At 47.8% G+C, this 19,936-nt stretch overlaps 1 protein-coding gene across 4 annotated transcripts in view; it reads left to right on the forward strand.

Moving 5' to 3' along the window:
• Positions 1–604: 604 nt before the first annotated feature.
• FLNB (filamin B) overlaps positions 605–19,936 on the forward strand; it is a 142,982-nt gene continuing 123,650 nt past the window's right edge. For all 4 annotated transcript variants that reach the window (XM_049640769.1, XM_049640770.1, XM_049640771.1 and 1 more), the window contains exon 1: positions 605–1,080. In XM_049640769.1, the coding sequence (XP_049496726.1) occupies positions 789–1,080 (292 nt within the window). In that variant the 5' untranslated portion in view covers positions 605–788. The remainder of the gene's footprint in view (positions 1,081–19,936) is intronic.

The raw sequence follows: 19,936 nt of genomic DNA on the forward strand, positions 1-19,936 counted from the left end.
GGGGCTCTAACCCAAGAAACTGTGAGATCATGACCAGAGTGAAACCAAGAGTGGACGCTTAAGGACTAAGCCACCCAGGAGCCAGGGAATGTTTGTTTTATTTACCATTAGTTCTCAAGTGCTAAGAGGGCCTCCCACACAATAGGCACTCAGTAAATGCTACTGATGACACTATTATAATTCACGTGAATTTAACTGATACAAATAGTAAAGTGTCCATTCCTTCTCCATGTCCTCCAGTGCCTAACACTTTTGTCTGGCACACAGCAGAAGGTCAATAAAAACCTTTATTGAACCTTACCGAACCTATACGTGGATCAAGTACTACTTACTTTCCGCACTCCCCTCTCTCATGGCCCACGCCGCCGCTCCCGCCCATCCTGAACGCCCCTTACTCCAGTGACCTTCTTCTTAAGCCAATGTCTCCCCACTGGCTTCCTTTTCGCCTAGGTAGTGAGCACCGAGCACGGGGTCCCTGGACACCTTGCCGGCCGTGGGGTGCAGTGCACGTTTGGGACCGCAGGGGGCGAGCGTAGTCCGGGAACGCCCGCCGAGGGGTTGGGACGGGGCGGGGCCTCGAGGGCGGGTCGGCTCAGTGCGCAGGCGCGGGTCCAGACGCCTCGCGCGGCGAGGGGCAGGCGGCTGCAGAGCAGTCCCGGCCGCGGCTCTAGTAGCAGCGAGTTCGAGCCCCGCTCCCGCTCCGCTTCGGTTCTCGCTCCCCCGGCCCTTGGGCCTCCCGACGCCAGTCCCGGGCAGTCGCTGCGCTTTGCGCTCTCCCCGCCGCCAGGATGCCGGTAACTGAGAAGGACCTGGCGGAGGACGCGCCGTGGAAGAAGATCCAGCAGAACACCTTCACGCGTTGGTGCAACGAGCACCTCAAGTGTGTGAACAAACGCATCGGGAACCTGCAGACCGACCTGAGCGATGGGCTGCGGCTCATCGCGCTGCTCGAGGTGCTCAGCCAGAAACGCATGTACCGCAAGTACCACCAGCGGCCCACCTTCCGCCAGATGCAGCTGGAGAACGTGTCCGTGGCCCTCGAGTTCCTGGACCGTGAGAGCATCAAGCTCGTGTCTATCGGTGAGTGCCCTGGCCCAGCCGGGCGCCGAGGTGTACCCTCCCGCCCCCGCGCGTGCGCCGGGGGGAAGCCTGGGTCCCCCTGCCGCGCGCCCCTACCGCGCCCAGCAGCCGCGGGCTGGGTGTGGGCGCTGAAGCGGGGTGCGTTGTCCTCCCGGGAGAGGGGACGCAGGAGACCTAGGTCTCCTTCCCAGTGCCTTTTCCTGGGCTAGGACTTTGTGTGATGGCCTCGCTGTGCGTCCTTGGGGGCTGTGGATCCTGGGCTTGGGTTGGGGCTGCACGGGGAGAGCTGGGGCTGTGGCATGTTTTCCGCACCCGCGGTGCCCCTGAGGGGGAGCTGGAAACCTCTGGTCCACGGTCCATAGAAGTGGGGCCCCACTCAGATGTTCCCCAAAACGCTCGCCCCGCTGCGCCCAGGCTGGTGCGCTCAGCGGCTGACGAACGGGCGGTGGCTCTGACGCCTGGCGGGAGACTTGGGGAGGGACAGTTCTCCGAGCCTGGGGCCTCTCCGCTCAGGTGGGGACGGCGACCTGTTACCCTCCCCCGCCGTCTCTGGCTTGGGTGTGTGCCCCGAGGGGGGAAGGGGAGCTGCGGGGGGGGGGGGGTGTGTGTCCTCCTCTCTCCCTCTGCTCCCAGCTCAGCTCTGGCTGGGTGCCTTGGGGTGAGCCAGCTCTGCCGCCGAAGTGATCATTTAGGGACAGTAGTGGTATAGTAACTACTGTTTTGTAGGGAGAGCCCAAACTTGTGCGCGCTGTGTGCCAGCAGCCTTCCAAGTTCTCAGTCCTTACACAAGCTGGGAGTTGGGGTGTTCTTAGACCTACTTTACAGACAAGGAGGGGGGTCCAGAGAGTTAATTGACTTGCCCAAGGTCTTGGAAGTAGGAAGAGTCTCGCTGAGAATGGAAGGGAAACGGGTACAATGAAAGGAGACTTTGCCTTCCTCTCCTAGCCTTCCCCACACCAGGGTCTTCCTGAGAAGGGGGAGGGAGTTGGTGTCAGGTTCCGCTCCCCTCCGCTGGGAAGAGAGAATGAGGGTCAGGTCCCCGCCAGGACCTGGGGTAGTTGAAAGCTTCCAGGAAAGCCACAAGGCTGCTGAGGGCCTGGGCTGTGACTGTAGGGGGAAGGGGTGTGTAGTTATGTGGGTGCGTGTGTGCACTTTTATGTGTACAGAGGATGTAGTGTGTACACAGTGTGGATGGGCAGAGAAAGTGTGTGCACCCATAGTGTGTGTGTGTGTGTGTGTGTGTGTGTGTGTGTGTGTGTTTTCTGCCAGGTGAGGCTCTTGCTGGAGGAGCTGGCCCAGGCCTGGGTCTGGGGTCTCTTCCAGAGAAAGCCAGGCCTTATAGTGACTCCTGTGATAGGAGGAAAGGGTGGTGGGTGATGGGCTGCACGGGGTGGGTGTGGCTGCTGGGACTTTCTCCAGAGCAAAAGGGGTTCCCTCTAGGCTGAGTCTCCTCTGTCCTCTCCCTCCCCTTCCCCCACACCTGCCCTGGCAGGTAGGGCCGCTTCCTGCTTCCTGGGCCCAGGCAGCCACCCCATCAAGGGTGGCTTCTCTGCAGAGCTGTGTAACAGGCTGCCTCTTTTTTGGGGTCCCATCTCCTACAGCTGTGGAAGGAGAGCCCCAGAATTATCCTGGAACTCTCCCCTTTTCAGAAACCAGCTTTCCTTCTGGGGAATCTCAAGGCCTGGCTGAGCTCAACTGGGATCGCTTCTTCTTTGTTTTAAAAATGTGTATTTGTTTAATTAAATGGGCGAAGAAACTTAAAGTAAATCAGGAGTATCCAAACATGACATGAAATCTCTTCAAAAAAGCAAAACAAAACAAACAAACAAATGAAACCACAGCACCAGAAAATCCTGGACTGCCTAATTTACCAACTGTTTACAGAGGCTGTGCTGGCTCCGCCGTGGCTTCCCGTCACTGCCCTGAACTTGGGGGTCTCATTCTAGACTTTGTCTGGTCCCTTACATTTTCCTGTTGACCCTCATGATTTTCATTTCTGAACCCACCTAGGACATAGCATTGTCCTGACATTCCCAATTAGCCTCCCCTTCTCTGGTTGTGGACTTGTGGGCTGTTGGCAACTTCTTGCTGTGGACCTGTTCCCACCACAGACTACATTGTTTCATTTTATTTTAAAATTATTTCTTGGATCCTATTCCCCCAAGTGGCATTCCTGGGTCAGAGTGTGACCACATTTATGACTCCTATCATTGGCTGCCTAGTTGCTCTCCAGAAAGATCTCACAGTAAACAGGTTTTCCAGCCTCTGAAGACTGGAGGGAGACTTGCCAAGTGCCAGAAGTCCCATGGGGGTGATGCCTGAGGCCTCTTCTCCCTGCTCCCGGGGCTGTTCTGGGTAATGGCCCTTCAGAAGAAAGTCCCGTCCAGCTCGGACTTCAGTTCAAGTATTCACTGCTTAGGCTGTGTTGCATTGTGCTGACAAAGACCCTGGCTCCAGTTTGGTGGGACACACTAGGTGTTCTGTGTGTTCTGTTTATCGCCCCATTGATCACCGCCTGGAATCCTCAAGGTTTGGTTTCCTTGTCTATGTAACCATCTGCTTCACCAAGTCACTGGGAGGGTACAAGGCTTGCCCTGGTTCTGCCTAAGTGCTTAGAAAATGGTCATTGCTGTTATTTCTGTGGTTGTTGTTAGTATTATTATCTGCACTTAAAGATGAGGAAACAGGAGTGAAGTAACTTGCGGAGATCACCCCGCTACTAAATGGTGACTGGAAGCTGGGTCTGCCCAGTTGTGAAACTGACCCTTAACTGACCTGCTTTTCAGTGTCAGAAATGAGTGAAATACAGCCCCTCTCCCCCAGCCGGAGAGCCCCGGAAACACCAGGTTTTGCAAGTCTGGGATGTTGGGGTAGCAGCTGGACACTCACGCTTTGAGCCTTGAACAAAGTCTTGAGCAAAGAGGGAATCTCAAGGCTTTAGGTGAGAGGATGAATCCTCTGAACTGGGATGAGGGTCCCATGAGATGAGTGTCACGTCAGGAGGTGAGCAGAATCAGTTTGCATCTAGCATCAAGATGAACTTGTTGAGGGAATGGCTGCCCTGTGTTCACTGGGGTTTTTTTTTTGGGGGGGGGCGGGGAGTGGTGGCGGCAGTGGTGGTATTTCCTGCTACTTAATGGATGGTGTTTTAGTCCATAATCTGGGAAGGTATCTTTGAATGGATACAGGGTTTTGTATACTTTGGATAACTTCCAACAATGTACATTGTTGGGAATCATAAGAGTTGTATACAGGCGCCCAGCTCTGAGACATGAGATGGTCAGAAGCTGCCAGAGGACTGGTTTTTCTGCCTAGAATTCAGGGACAGACAGTTCTGGCTGTTTATTCACATTCGTGATTTGTTGTAAGGTGGGCCCAGTCTAGGCTGCATCCAAAAGTTGAAGATTTTCTTCAGTTTCTTGGTCTGTCTTGGGCAGTTCATAGTGAGGCCTCAGCATAAATAATTCTAGTTGCCTGCCAGGAGCTGGCAGTTTTATTTACTTGTTTTTCCAAAAACCTTTCTGACGCTGGTCTGCTTAGCCAATTTGGAGAAAAAGGGGTCTCCCAGCCCAAGAATGACAATCAAGGCTGCCTGGAAGTTTGGGTGGTGTGTTTTGGTTTGATCCTTTAGAAGAAGGAATTCTTTCCTTTTCAGAGGATGCGGTCTGACCCTAATGTTTACTTAAGGTGCCTGTGCCAGGCCAGCGCCCCAGAGCAGGCAGGGTGTGTGTTCCCAAGACCTTGGGTCACCGGGCAGAGTTTCCAGGGTGGTGGGTCACCATGGCACTCAGTCCCTTTTCCTTCCTGTTGCCCTGCCCCCACCCAAATAACATACAAATACAGTAATCATGAATTCTATTCTTTCCTGAACTACCTGGTAAACGCCAAGTGTGTCTTTTTAGGTGAAAGTAGTAGAGAATGCTTTAAAAGTAGCAAAGTTGCCTACTTTGTCAGAATTAACAAGTTCTGGGCCATTTGCAACAAAGTAACACAGTGCGAGATGCGGATCTTACCTTAGTTAAGAGCAAGGATTCTTGGTTCAAATCCCACTTGCCACTAAGTAGCTGTTAAGAAACTTCGGTGCCTTGGTTTCCTTATCACCAAAATGGGAATGATAACTACCTTCTTTAAAAGGTTGTTATAAAAATTAAACAAGTTAATATTTTAAAAAATGTTTGGAACAGCACATAGTAAGTGCCGTGTGAGTGTTTACTCAATAAATAAAGTACTGGCCAGTAGTGTTCTCAACAGCCATGCTGGAGGGTTTGCACGCCTAAAGGACGTTTGAAATCAGGGCCACACTGGGGAGTCCAGCTTGGTTGGCTAGTGTCACTGCTGCTTGCTATAACAGGGCTGTGGACTGGCCTCCTTGGAAGGGAGGACCCCTGGTTATGTTGTGGCTGCCTCCGAGGCCCATTCATAGCAGCTTTGTTTCTGAGACCTGGACTGGAGCTTGGGGCGGTCATTCCATCCTTTCACCCCGTGCGGGAATCTCTGGGCCAGATCACTTCCAGATGGCAGTTGGGCTCTGTGGAGCTCCTCCAGCAACGGCAGAGCCAGAGTGCCGGGCAGCAGCTGCCTTCGTTCTTGGAGAGGCTGTGCTGAAAGGAGGGCTTCTATTTGGACCCAGATTACGTCTCCTGGGCACTACCCCTCCCCTCCTTGCCGGGACCTGGTTTTGTGCTGGGGCGGGTGTACCGGGTAGTTGAGGATGGCTGCCTTGCTCCTTGGGCAACAGACGCTCAGGCTCAGAGCCTTTGGGCCTTGGCTGCAGTGGTTTCAGAGCTGGGGGTACCACGTCATCTGCTTTCTCCATAAATGGCCTCTGGGTCAGCACATAGTAGGCTATCGTAGATATAGCTGAAGGGTTCAGGGCGTGCGTCTGAAGCTATATTGCCAGGATTCTAAGCCCCACCCTGCTCCCTAACAGCTGTGCAACTCTGGTCCACTGCCTTAACCTTTCTGAGCCTCAGTTTCCCCATTTGTAAAATGGAGAATAGTTGTTCCTATCTTAGTTGCTGAGAGCGTTATATGTGACTAAGTTTATAGCATAGTGCTGGCATTATCATTAATATCAATATGCTTCTGAACCCTTAAAGTCTAGAACTTTGTCTTGTTTTCCATCTACTCTCTGGCCAGTCCTACTGCTGTCATCTGGTGTGTCAGATATTTCCTTCCCCCCAGCTTGGAACTTCTGATGCAGATGCCTCCTAAGATCCTTTCTTTCTTCCTTTCCTTATTCAGTAAATCTAGGAACGACCAACTCTGGGCCAGGCCCGGTGCTAGGGCCAGAGGGATAATCAGAGTCAAGGCCCCAGCTTGCGTCCTATACTGCTCAATGCAGAGGAGGGAGTAACCAGAGAGTGTCCTCGAACCTTCAGGCACACACAAAAATCACCTGGGGACCTTGGTAAAACTGTGGGTCTGATCAGTAGGTCAGGTGAGAAGGCTGAGATTCTGTACTTCCAGCCCCTCCCAGTTGCTACTGTTGGTGGCGGTGGTAGGCCACTCTGGAGGTAGTAAAGATCTAGAGGGCAAGCCCTCTGGGGGGGGGTGGTGGGGGAGAGGAGCACCTTCCCTCAGGCTGGGATGGGTAGTCTGGAGGGCTCCCTGGAGGGAGGGCCTTTAAGCTGGGGCCTATACCCTGACTAGAATTAGGCAGGTGAACAGACAGTTAGCCAAGTGAGGCACAGAGTTTGTCACACGGAGGTCAGAGGGGTGGCACAGGTGACAGGAGCTGTCTCACAAAGGGCCTTCTGAGGCAGGAGGCTGCCAGCCAGGTATCTTCCTTGAGGATGCTTGGTGTAGGGTAGGTGAACCCAGCTGAAATGGATCATCTGATCTGGGGCCCTCTTGACTGTTACTCCAGTCATTCCTGCCAGTAAAAAATTTTAATGTGCCCCTTTCTCATATATGCAAATTTATAAGCTATATTCATATATTATTGTCAGTCTGTATATTAAATATTAGTAACACTTACCTTCATTTTAGATGACAAATCCAAATATAAAATCTGATTTTTCCTGTGCTCTAATGAACTATCTTGCGCACCTTGTGGTACGTATACCCTATTTGGAGGCCCCCTGAGGGCTTGTATTTCTGCATTTCACCTCCCCCCGCCCCCCATGTTGTTGCTATTCTGCATTTAGTTTTGATGTTTGGTTATCCTCAGTTAAGGAGGTGGATCTATAATTCTGTCCCTTTCCCCCAACACGTTGAACCAAATGAATAAACCCAATGGAATGAGTCATTTCAGTCTAAATGGGTGCTATTTCCTGCTCTTATAATGATTAAAATTGCCTTTCATGACATTCTACTAGAAGCCATCCTTCATTACTGTTGTAAATCTAGTTATCCATTAAACGTGTTCAATAATCACCAGATTGGCTCGGGTTACTGTATAATAAACAACAGCACTTTCCCCTTCTGGGGCTTGGAAAGTGGCCTTGTATTTTTTAAGTGCCTTGCTCACTTTTCTTGGGAAATTGAGTTCATGTTCTAGGGAGAGAGTTTTGGGGAAAGATGATTAGAAAACCAAATGGTTCTCTTTATATACTAAAGGATAAAGCAGTACATGAGAGTAGTTATACATGGTCTAAAGGATGGAACTGTTGGGTATTTTCATTCTGTCCACTTAGTGTCATGATTTTTTTCATCCCCAAACATACTGTGCTATCCATGCAGTTGCTACCTTTCTTCCAAGAGCCTTACAACAGTTGCCTTAAATACATTCATTTGATAAGTTGTAGATAGTTGTCATAACTCTTCTGCAAGCTGTTCAGTTATAAAAAAAAAAAAATGATGGGAGTTTACTTACACCCAAACATAACTTTTACCTTCCCTGATCCCCTTTTGACCAGTCTCTGTGCAGTAGAATGTCCTTGGTTAAGATTTTCTTGTACTATAAGCAAAAAGCAGTTTGGTTTTTCACTTAGTCAGGACTGACTTTATAGGTTATAGGTCTGAATTATTTTGACAGTACATGTGACCTCCTCCTTTCCCCCATCATCAAAACCTAGCATAGGTAGAATGGATAGGTAAGGAGGACACTTGTCCTCCTCCTGCATATTCCTTGGCTTTTCCAAGGATGCACACGGATGAAGACATTTGTGTACTGAGTGTTGAGGTGTGCACATGCATCCTCTCACATAATATCTAACATTTTCCTATGGCTGCCATCTGCTAAGTATGTCCTGAGTACCTTGCCTTACTTGCTTCTAATCCTCATTATGAACCCTGCAAAGTGACTGGCTTTGTATTTATTTCCACTTTACAGGTGAGAAAACTGAGGCTCAGATCAGCCTCCCTTCACATGCCAGGCATGATGTTTGCCTGCATTAAACTGCAAAGTATTTTTTTTTCATCTCAAAGTTTGGTTTCATACTTAAACTAGATACACTGTAGTGAGAGAATTCATGCAGCTTTAGTTCCGTCCTTTTTTTGTTTGTTTTTTTTTTTTTGTTTTGTTTTTTGTTTGAAATGCTCCTTGAGCTTGATTAATGTGAAATTGAAATTCTCTTCTACAGAACAGAACTTTTTTTTGGCCCATTGGCCATGCCTCTTCCAGTACTGTAGAGCTTTGGGGCCTTCTTTTCCGTTCTGGGGCACCTCTGCCTTTATTTGGTTCCCAGGGGCAGTGATTTCACTGCAGGTTTGCAGTGGGGACCCGCTGAAGGCTGCTTTGGGCAGCCAGGCAGGGCTTCCTTTGTGAGGCCTAGAGGCCAGAGATGAGGAGGAGGTGCCCCTGGAATTTCTCCTGGTTGCACTCCTGTGGGGCTCACAGTGCACACCACTTGCGGGGGTGGGGGGGTGGGGAGTGGTGGGGTTTGTGGAGACCTCGCTGTGCTGGGAGATCCTTGGTGACAGTCACCATTGGCACAATCGTGCCCTCTCCGAAATGACCTCACTCTCCATCCTTTCCTTCTGCCACCTTTAAACATTAACCGGCGGGAGAGTGTGTTGGGTTGTGCCTGCTGCTGAGCAGAACCTTTCTTTTCTGGCTGGCATTTCGCCTTTATCAGTCTGGCCGCCCTGGCACAAGCCGCTGCCCGCTCCCATGCCAAGCCAGCAGCTCCTGGCTCATCTTCATGGAGCCTTGCTGTGTCGCGTAGCTCCGCCAAGCTGCTCCAGAGCTGAACTTGTGTCCCCAAGGGCTTCTCCTACAGCACTCCCAAGAAAGGAAGCCGGTCTGGCAGGCCTACTCAGTGCTCAGCCTTCCCCAGAAATCGCAGGGGCTGGTTTGTTGCAAGGTCTGGGCGTTAACACAACACTCCTGTTCTCCCTCTCTGAAGGCCCTTTATGCTGGCATGAATTCCTTTTCTCATGGAGATCTGAAAGCTCTTTTGACTAAATGGGTCACCTTTCTGGGTATTTTCATAAGGCTGGTCAGCTTTTGCCATGCCAGACAACTTCTCTGGAATTTCCGTTTAGATATAACGAGAATACAGTGTGGAATTTTGGCTTTTGAGCTATAGGGAAATGGGTGGGGATTTGTGGCAGGGATATGTAAATTTGCTGCGGCCCATAAATTCAGATTTTAAGATTAAAAAAGGCACGCAGCAGTCGGCTTTCCTTCTACAAACAAGAATGGTGTTACTTTCGCCCCCCCGCTGCTTGTGACCGAGGCAGAGGCAGGCCTCTCGTGGAGGCTGGGGTCTGAAAAGATTCTCGGTTGCTAAAATCAGATTCCTTCATGTCCCCTGCCGCCCCCAAGAAAATAATCAAGTTCTTATCGTGCTGGTACTGCACTGCTTGTGTGAATCACCCTGATTCCTCTGTACCTCCCTGAAGTGATTTATCAGATATTCCAGGGAAACGGGAATTATTTGGCATTCTGCGGTCTGTTAGGAGCATGGCTGGGCCTGGGGTTTCTTTTCAAGAACAAAGTGATTGTTCCCTTGGTGGCTTAAAGCCGGCCCGAGGCAGGGGGTTGGGGGTGGGGGTGGGGTACTAGGCGCCACCCTCCAGGGGACCAAAGGTGCTGAGGTCTTAGGGCTCAGGCCCGAAAAGGCCTTTGTAACTAGGCGGTTCTGTTAACTGAGCAGGGTTCTGGGTTGTGTTTATAAGACTCCTTGTCAGCGGAGGCAGAGGCTGGAAGGCCAATGGTGTCTAGCTGGTGGGATGAGGGGCCTCTCCGTGGGGCTTCCAGACCTCCAGGAGCAGCACCCAGTCTGTTCTGAGAGGAGGAGCCTTAGGAATCTTGGCTTGCAAGCACCCAGGCAGTGGCATGTCACATTCCTTATCTGCACCAAAGGAGGCAAGCTGGCACCTGGGGAATGCCTCTCCTGTCCGGGAGTCCTTTATAGGAAATGATCCAGGTGTCACATTACGTGTCCTGTCGGGCATGCATCCCTTACCACAATTACCTCTCCTGTCCCTTGGCACTCTTGTTTGACACCTGTGGGAAGTCACATCTGAGGTGGGAGGGCTTGAGACCCTCTCCTGGACACCCACGTCTCCCCACTCACCCCATGCCCACCCCATTTCATAGCTTCCTGAGCTCTATAGATCTCCTAACTTGCCTGTTTTGCTCTCCCACTGGATCATGACTGCTGATTCAGGGGCAGGTGTTGAATCCTGTGTTCACCTCCTTGGCTCCGAGCTTGGCACCTAGTAGGAACATAATAAATAAGTTATCGGGTAAATACACAGCTTCAGGCATAGATGGGTTGAATAATAAATCTGATACATTAATTGGTTTGCAAGAGACTTGCTTTCAGAAAATGCAAAATACTTATCCTTTGGGGCCAGTAGTGAAGTGGGAATTATGTGCAGTGGACCTCGGGGTCCAGGGTCCCAGTAGAACACCTCATTTTTGGGACAGTGATGCTGAACTTAAAGAATTCAGCACTTCATAGTCCTTCTCTGAACGTCTATGATTTGCTTCAACTGTTAGAGAATAAAGCCTTTTCCTAGTGATCATGCGAGGCTTAGAAAAGGGATATAAATGGAAGCCGCTGAGAATCACTATAGTAATAGTAGCCTAGCTTCATTAATAATAATGAATATATATTGAATCCCTACCAATACCAGAAATTGTGATCAATGCTTTTCACTGATAGCTAAATGAAGCCTAATTGCAATCCTGTGGGATGTAGTTATTGTTGTAATCCCCATTATACAGATGAGGAAACTGAGGCATGCCCCAGATCAGCCACTGAATATGTGGCAGACTATGATTCAAACCCTTGTCTGAGAAATTTTAACCCTCAAAGGAAAATCATCAGCATGTCTTCAGAATTCACTTCTAAATACTTTTTTTTATATTAAAATGTTGTTTTGGGGGGTGCCTGGGTGGCTCAGTCGGCTAAGCATCTGACTCTTGATTTTGGCTCAAGTGATGATCTCAGGGTTCATGGTTCAGGCCCCGTGTCAGGCTCTGGGCTGACAGTGCGGAGCCTGCTTGGAATTCTCTCTCCCCCTCTCTCTGCCCCTCCCTCACATGCACTCTTTCTCTCTCTCAAAATAAGTAAGTAAGCTTAAAAAAGAGTTGCATTTGTGCTTATTGTAAGAGAGTTGCAAGAACATAGAGAAATACAAAGAAAAAAACCATATCACATGTTGTGAAAAACCTTAACAAATGTTTTTCTACTTTTAGGGAATTTTGGGTAATGGCTGCCTTTTGATCAGAATGGGAAAAGGGGATTGCATTTTCTCAGGAAAAACGAGACTGGACCGGAAACGTTTTGTGAAATCATTCTGATCATACTGATGGTTGTAACAAGACTCATCCTCAAATTACCGCGGAGCTGTGCCAGCATTAAAATTGGAGGTCTTGGTTGAGGCTTATGGTTTGCAAGTCTCCCTTGGTCTAGAAATATGTTTTGGTCAACCACAGAGTGGGGGTGTTTCATCTACTTTCTGCCTCTTAAAAGTTTTTAGGACCAACTTTTATTGGGACTGCCAGGGTCTCTTAATAATAGTTATTATGTTTGGTAACTATTATGCCCTCTTCTCATGGTTAGCCCAGCGTGGAAATTCATTGACTTTTTAGTTGCTCAGCTCTATTAGCAATTTAAATGTCTCAAATATGAGCCGAACAGAATGTAGTTGGGCAGCTTGGTTCACCTGTGCCCATCTGGGAACTTTTAGGAGTATGAATATTATATGCATGGCTGGTGTTTTGAAACATTTTCTCAACAGCCCTCAGGACACCAGCCTGTCTTAGCCTTGTTCGAGGTAAAGGAGTTGGAATGAGACCGCTTCCTGAGCGTGCTTAAGAGGACAGGTCAGTTAGACCCTGCCATTTGCCGGCTGGGAGACCTGAGGCAAGTTCCTTGACCTCTCTGAGGTTCCATGTCCCAGGCTATCAACAGTGCCCCAGCTGTTGGTGTTGTTGAAGATTAAACAATACAGTCTTTATAAAGCATGTGGCAGATGATAAGTGCCCCATGAATGGTGGTCTTTCCTTCCTCCTCCCCTTTCTCTCTCCTCCTTCTTTGGCCTGGGGTGGCCCCCTCAGACTGGAGGAAGAAGTGACCTAATTATCTTGGAAGAAGAGAGGTGGGTGGGAATACTCCCAGAAATTGGTCAAAGGTACCTCATACTGAATAAGCTGCTTTTAGAAGAGGTGACTTGGGTTTTTCAGTGGCTGCTGGGCAGGAACCATGGGTCAGAGGCACTTCCTGGTCTTCCGGCCAAGCTTCCTTAGGTTAAGGGTAGAAAACAGGTGCCAACTATTCTTGACGTCTTCCCCCACTTTCCCTTTTGTCCTGTTTGGCTAACGGCTAACGGATCTGTTGTTTTAATTAGCTTTTTGGCCCCTCCTTTCTTTCTTTAATCCTTTTTTGTCTCTTAGGATGTCCTCCACTCCCATTTCTTTCCTGGTTTTGCTCTCATGGAAGGGGCTGTTATACTGCCCAGGTGATATGCTCGTGGGTGTGAGCCTTGGCTCTGCCCCTTGAGAGCTGGCTGACCCCAGGGAGTGTTTTGCCTCTAGGAGCCTGTCTTCTAGATGCAGAATGTGATGATAAACTGCTCTGCCTTATTGAGTTCTAAGGTATAAAGAGAATGTGCATCTCAAGCCCTTAGCACCGCTCCTGGTCATAGGCAGTGATCAGTAAATGACAGCTGCTGCTCTTGTGTTGCTGGCATCAGCATAATTACTGTGCAGCCCCATACCTCCCACTTCACCCTTCTCAGGGCTCAGTCGAGGAGGATGGAGAGGAAGCGGCCATGCTGCAGATGAGACTGTGCTCACTGCCTCAGTGTGTGCTTCCAATCTGGAACAAAGGGGTGTGTACCAGCTACCCTCCCTGAGCCAGGCTTGGCTCTGCCTTGGCCCTGGGCACTGTTTCCTCTCCCTCTAGTCCTGGCCCTTTGATACCTGGGATCATGGTGGGGCTTCCTGCCAAGATTTTTGCTGTCCTGGGTGTGGTCTTAAGCCCAGCACTGCCCAAATTCATGTCATGGAGCTAGTGACAATATTTTTACAGTAGTGCTTGGAAACTGGGATCCTGGGGTCACACCCTGTACAAATAGCATCAGGGTTATTGGACTGGGGTGACTGGAGGAGATCGGCACCAGAAAATTCTATGGCTCCTAAGTCTAGAAGGATGTGGGAGGTTGTGGGGGGGGGCATCATTCCCAGTTCTTTTCAGGGGTACACTAGTCTTAGTCCTGCCTGGCTGAAGGGATCTGTGTCTTGTGCGGCTGCCTATTTCCTTCAGTTTCTCCGTGAATACAAGCTGCCTGCTGTTTTCCTGGCTGGGCCAGATTTCTAATACTGCAGCCTTTTAAGGGAGTGTCATTTTTAGGTTGTCTCTTTTAGGGGCAGAGAACACCCAACACCTTTCCCAGAGGTAGAATTTGTGGGGGTTTTACTTGAGTGATGACTAATGCAGATCTTTGCGTTTTAATGACGGGAAGAAATTAGTCAGCCTGGGCACTGTTTCCATGTGACAGGGCAGAAATTTAAACACTTGCACAATGGCTTTTGTTTCACCAGCTATTAAAGTTGACCATCAGGCGTTATATCAATAAGATCAGCAGGTGTTCACCGCTCTGCTTCCGGAGACCAGTCTGTAGTCCTGGGAAAGGCCCAGAGCAAGCTGGATTTGGCACGACTGTGGGTCCCGGGCAGACCTGGGCCCGTTTCTACCATCACTGGGGCCTTGGAGAGGCCCTGCCTCTGTCTCTCAGCTTGTTTTCCTGCCTGTAAAAGGGGAGAACTGGACTAGTCTGTGTCTCCCAAACTTCAGTCATTCGTAAAGAAACCACTTACATTATTTTTGCCATGTCCCATGGCTGCCTCTATTTCATTTTTCTTAATATCTGCCTCCCCCCCCCTCCGTAGTTGACTCATTTTGAAATCAAGTGCATTTGAAAAGGAGACTTTTGTCACTGTTGTAACAAAAAAAGCAGTGTTACTAGGTAAATCGAGGTAACCGTAAATAAACCCAAAACAGTGTTATGAAATTCTGGCTAGCGCTATTGCCTATTGTTAGCAGGAGGCCGACTCTTTTGGTTAAAAAGGAAAATTAGGGGTGCCTTGGTCAGTTAAGCGTCTGATTTCGGCTCAGGTCATGATCTCATGGTTTGTGAGTTCAAGTCCTGTGTCGCGCTCTGTGCTGACAGCTCAGAGCCTGGAATCTGCTTCAGATTCTGTGTCTCCCTCTCTCTCCCTGCCCCTCCCCCACTCACACTTTGCCTCTCTCTCAAAAATAAACAGTAAAAAATTTTTTTAAAAAAAGGAAAATTAGCCAGAGATGGGTGTTCAGAGTAACCTAGCACCACATTGAGCCTTTCTCCCTGACCTACACAGAAGAATTGAGAAAGAATTGGAAAGAGAGTAATGTTGTCTTAGTGATGCAAAGAGACTGATAGAGTGTCACCAATAGCTCAGAATAGTAATGTATAGATGCTTTGTTTGATACATACTTGTAGAGCCTTCGTTGAGTGCCAGGATCTGTGCCAGGATCCTAGAGGCTAGGACAGAGGGGACTGGGGCTTGGTCACCTGTCTTGGGAAGCTCACAATCTAATGGGAATCCTAGAAGTAGGTTAATGTAAATGAAGAGCAGGACAGGCCACAAAGGTTTCAGTAAGAAAATCACAGAACTAAGTTCTGTCATGTGTATAGGAGTCTTTTACAAATACAAGTTGTTTAGAAAATTAAATTTTATTTGGAATTTTTAAAAAAAGTTGATTGATTGATTGATTGATTGACTGAGAGAGAGAGAATCCCAAGCAGGCTCTGTGCTATAAGTACATGCCCGATGTGGGGCTTGATCTCACAAACCGTGGGATCACGACCTGAGTTGAAATCAAGAGTTGGATGCTTAACCAACTGAGCCACCCAGGCACCCCATAATTTGAATTTTTTTAAGTGAATAAACCCATTTCAGTCCAGAATGATTCTAGAGAAATGGAATATATTAAAGTTGTGTCATTGTTCTTATGGTGTTAAGAGAATGATCCATCTTAACCCTTTATGTGGTGGTAACCGACCTTAATTCCCTAAAGCCTAATTTGAGTTTTGAGCTCTTTTGGAGTCTATGTCCATTGTAAATAGATATAAACAAGATGGCCTGATCTGCTCTTTATGACACTGTTCCCCCCCACCCCCCGCCCCGGTCTCAGAGTAGCATGTCCTGTAGTTTCTGCAAGCAAGATATACCCCAAGATTGGACTTTTGAAATGCCTCCAGCTAGTGTCCAGGAATGAGAGGTGTTTTTTAAGGTAGTGGGATTGAGGCTGAGTCTGATTTTCCTGTCCATCTGCCAGCTAAGGGCAACACCTACTTCTCTTGGGTTTCTGGGAGGAGGGAAGTTGTGGTTAAGAATGAGGACTTGGGGGGCACCTGGGTGGCTCAGTCAGTTAAGTGTCCAACTTTGGCTCAGATCATGATCTCACAGTCTGTAAGTTTGAGCCCCGTGTCAGGCTCTGTGCTGACAGCTCAGAGCCTAGAGCCTGCTTCAGATTCTGTATCTCCCTCTTTCTGCCCCTTCCCCACTCTCACTCTGTCTCTCTCTGTCTCTCAAAAATAAATAAACGTTAAAAAAACACAAAACAATGAGGACTTGGGAGGCACCTGGGTGGCTCAGTCAGTTAAGCAACTGCCTCTTGGTTTTGGTTCAGGTCATGATCTCATGGTTCGTGAGATTGAGCCCTGTGTGGGGCTCTATGCTTATCACGTGGAGCCTGTTTGGGATTCTCTCCTCTCTATTCCTCCCCTGCTCATGCATGCACACACTCTCTCTCAAAATAAAAAAGTAAACATTTTAAAAAATAAAAGGAAAAAGAAAAATTTCTAAAAAAGGAGGACTTGGGTGCCAGGCAGCTCTGGGGTTGAATCTGGGACTTACTGTGTGACCTAGGATTGAGTTACATGATTTTTCTGGAGCCTTGGTGCACAGTGTTCTCACCTGTAAACTGGGGATAATCATAGTTTCTACCTGAAAGAGTGGGTGTGAAGATTTAATGAGCTAAATTTTGTAAAGTACTTGCCACATGGGAAGTGTTTAGGTAGGGCTAACAGGTAATCCACACTTCTCTGATTGAAAGGCTCAGGTGTTTACTACTCTAGGCTGGTAGCGAGTGCAGTGAAGGGGGACATCAGATTTGGGATTTGGTTAGAACATGCTGATTGGCATCAGGACATTCAGAAAGGATCTGAGATTTGGGACAAATGGCACCATGATCCCTAAGACACTGTGTATGGATCAAATCAGAATGAAATGGACAATGAGAAGAGCCTTCAAGAGGGCCAGTGGGGCAGTTAGAATCCTTTCAACCACAGGAATTGGACCCCAAACTGGCTCACATATAAGGAAATTGATTGACTCATGTCAGCAAGCACAGGGTGGGTTATGGGTTTGTGGGACCCAGTGCTCTGTCATCAAGGATCCAGGTTCTTTTCTTCTTAAAAATTTTTTAAAGTTTGTTTGTTTGTTTATTTATTTATTTATTTATTTAGAGAATGAGTGGGGGAGGGGCAGAGAGAAGGAGAGACAGAATCCCAACCAAGCAGACTCTACACCTCCAGCCAAAGTCAAGAGTCTGATGCTTACTTGACTGAACCACCCAGGTGCCCCAAGGGGCATATTCTTTGAAAATAAATTATGCCAATAAAGACAGGATACAGAGCAATAATAAATTAGAACTGCTTAGTTTGAGTTCTGCTGAGAGTGGGCTGGACACAAGGACCTGCACCCATGTGGAGATGCTTTTCTCAGGGGAGGTGATCCCAGGAAGCAGGAAAGAGGTACCGTGAGTGAGACAGGGAAGGAGGAGAAGCCAGTAGTAGGGTGAGTTATCAGGGCCACTGTTGTGGGCAGCAGTGGCTCAGTTCTGCTGGGACCTCCCGAGAAGTGTACAGAACGCCTCTAGAACTGCCCTCCTAAGAGGACAGGAAGCTGGCGATCCACTAGCTTCAGTGATAGAGGCATTCACTCTTCAGATTTCCAGGCTGGACGCCCATGCGTGCTGGCTCTGCTGGTGCAAAAAGGGAAAAGAAAAGGCGAGTGCTTGGGTTGGTAGGTGGACCCTGGAGAGTGATTTGTGCCCATCCTAACTGTGGCTGAAATTAGAGGTGGGCCAAGAAAGAGAATCTAGACACAGGCAACAGTGACATTACCAAGTATATCTCCCTGGATCAGTTCTGCAAACAATGTTGAGCAGAAAAAGCAAATTGCAGGAAGATACATATGCTCTGATACTGTTTATATAGTTTTACATATGTAATGGAAATACAAATATGTTCATTGGAATGACTGTCACCAATCTCTGGATAGTGGTTGCCTGTAGGGTGTGGGGGGGTGTGCAGCCATGAAGGGGTGTGCTGGGGCTTTCAACTCTTTGTAACATTTGATTTCTTCAATTGCATGGTGCTGATATTGTACTGTTCTTTTTGTCCTCTGTTTTTGTGTGTATTTGTTGGAAATATTTCCAAAAAAGTGTATTATTTTAATGCTGGTACAGTGCATTAATGAACTTGACCAAGGGAAGGGGAAAAAAGGATCCTACCTTTATTATTTTGTTTGTTTGTTTTAAAGACAAGCTTGGGCCCAACTTGTAAGAAAAAAAACAGATCATCCTCAAGATGTCAGGATGATATTAAGACAAAAGACATTCACGCTTCGCAGGATTTCTCCCTCCCACTCCCCAAGTATGTGTTGAAACTCCTGAGCTAATAACCTTAGAATGTAAGGCCCCTCCTGTTGCTTGTGAACATGGCAGGCTTGGGTTTCTCAAAGGCAGAGAGAGCTTCAGACATCTGCCTCTGGGAGCTTCCAGTCAATGGCTTTTTGTCTAAGTGAAGGAGATATTTCTCAAGGAAATACCTCAAGGGACTGCTGAAATATTTGCATTGTCCTTAAAAGTGGGTAATAGTCCAGATAAGGGATGGTTCAGCAGTGGATTGAGTGTTACCAGGGTTGCATTCAAAGAACACCTTTGCATTATGGCCAAAATCAAGTCTGTCCATTTTGTGGTATGGTGGTTACTGTCTAGTTTCCCAGGCACCTGAACATATGAGCTCAGAAGCATTTAATTTTTAAAAAATTACTCCGGGGCACCAGGGTGGCTCAGTAGGTTAGGCATCCAACTTCAGCTCAGGTCATGATCTCACATTTCATGGGTTTGAACCGCAGAGCCCGTGTCAGATCCTCTGGCTCCCCCTCTCTCTGCCCCTCCCCTGCCCACACGCAGGCTCTCTCTCTCAAAAACAAATAAACATTTTAAAAAGTTAAAAAAATTACTTTGTTGGCTGACTCAGGTAGAGTATGTGACTCTTCGTCTTGGGGCTGTGAATTCGAGCCCCACAGTGGGTGCAGAGATTATATAAAAATAAAAGAATTCTTAAAAAAAATTACTCTATTGGGGTATAATTGACATACAACAAATGACACATTGAAAAGTGTACAATTGGAAGGCAACAAAAACAAAAATAAGAAAAACCTCATTAAACTAAAAAGCTTCTGCCCAGCAAAGGAAATCATCAACAAAATGAAAAAGCGACCTAAGGAATGGGAGAAGATATTTGCAAATCATGTATCTGATAAGAGGTTAATATCCAAAATATGGGATAAATAATTCCAGCAACTCAATAGCAGAAGTCCAAGCAATACAGTTAAAAAATATAGAGAGAGATGGGGCGCCTGGGTGGCTCAGTCGGCTAAGCGGCCGACTTCGGCTCTGGTCATGATCTCACGGTCTGTGAGTTCGAGCCCCGCATCGGGCTCTGTGCTGACAGCTCAGAGCCCGGAGCCCGTTTCAGATTCTGTGTCTCCCTCTCTCTCTGACCCTCCCCTGTTCATGCTCTGTCTCTCTCTGTCTCAAAAATAAATAAACGTTAAAAAATTTTTTTTTAAAAAATATATATAGAGAGAATATATAAGACAGAGAATATAGGCAGAGAGTATATAAGACATTTTTTCAAAGAAGACCTGCAGATGGCCAACAGTTACGTGAAAAATGCTCAAACATCAGTAATCAGGGAAATGCAAATCAAAACCACAATGAGATATCACCCTGTGTCCGTTACAATGGCTATTATCAAAAAGATAAGAGATAGCAAGTGTTGGTAAGGATGCAGTGAAGAGGGAACCATTGGGTACTGTTACTAGGACTGTAAATTGGTACAACTACTGTGGAAAACAGTATGGAGGTTCCTAAAAAAGATAAAAATAGAACTACCATATGATCTAGCAATTTCACTTCTGAGTATTTATCCAAAGAAACAGCCTAAGTATCTATTGATGGGTGAATGGATAAAGAAAATGTGAGATATGTGTATGTGTGTATGTGTATGTATATATATAATTCAGCCATAAACATAAACAAGAAGGAAGTTTTGTTATTTGTGAGAAAACAGATGGACCTTGGGGGCATTATTATGGTAAATGAAATAAGTCAGA

The sequence above is a fragment of the Panthera uncia genome, chromosome A2 (assembly GCF_023721935.1).
Source record: "Panthera uncia isolate 11264 chromosome A2, Puncia_PCG_1.0, whole genome shotgun sequence".
NCBI lineage: Eukaryota > Metazoa > Chordata > Mammalia > Carnivora > Felidae > Panthera > Panthera uncia.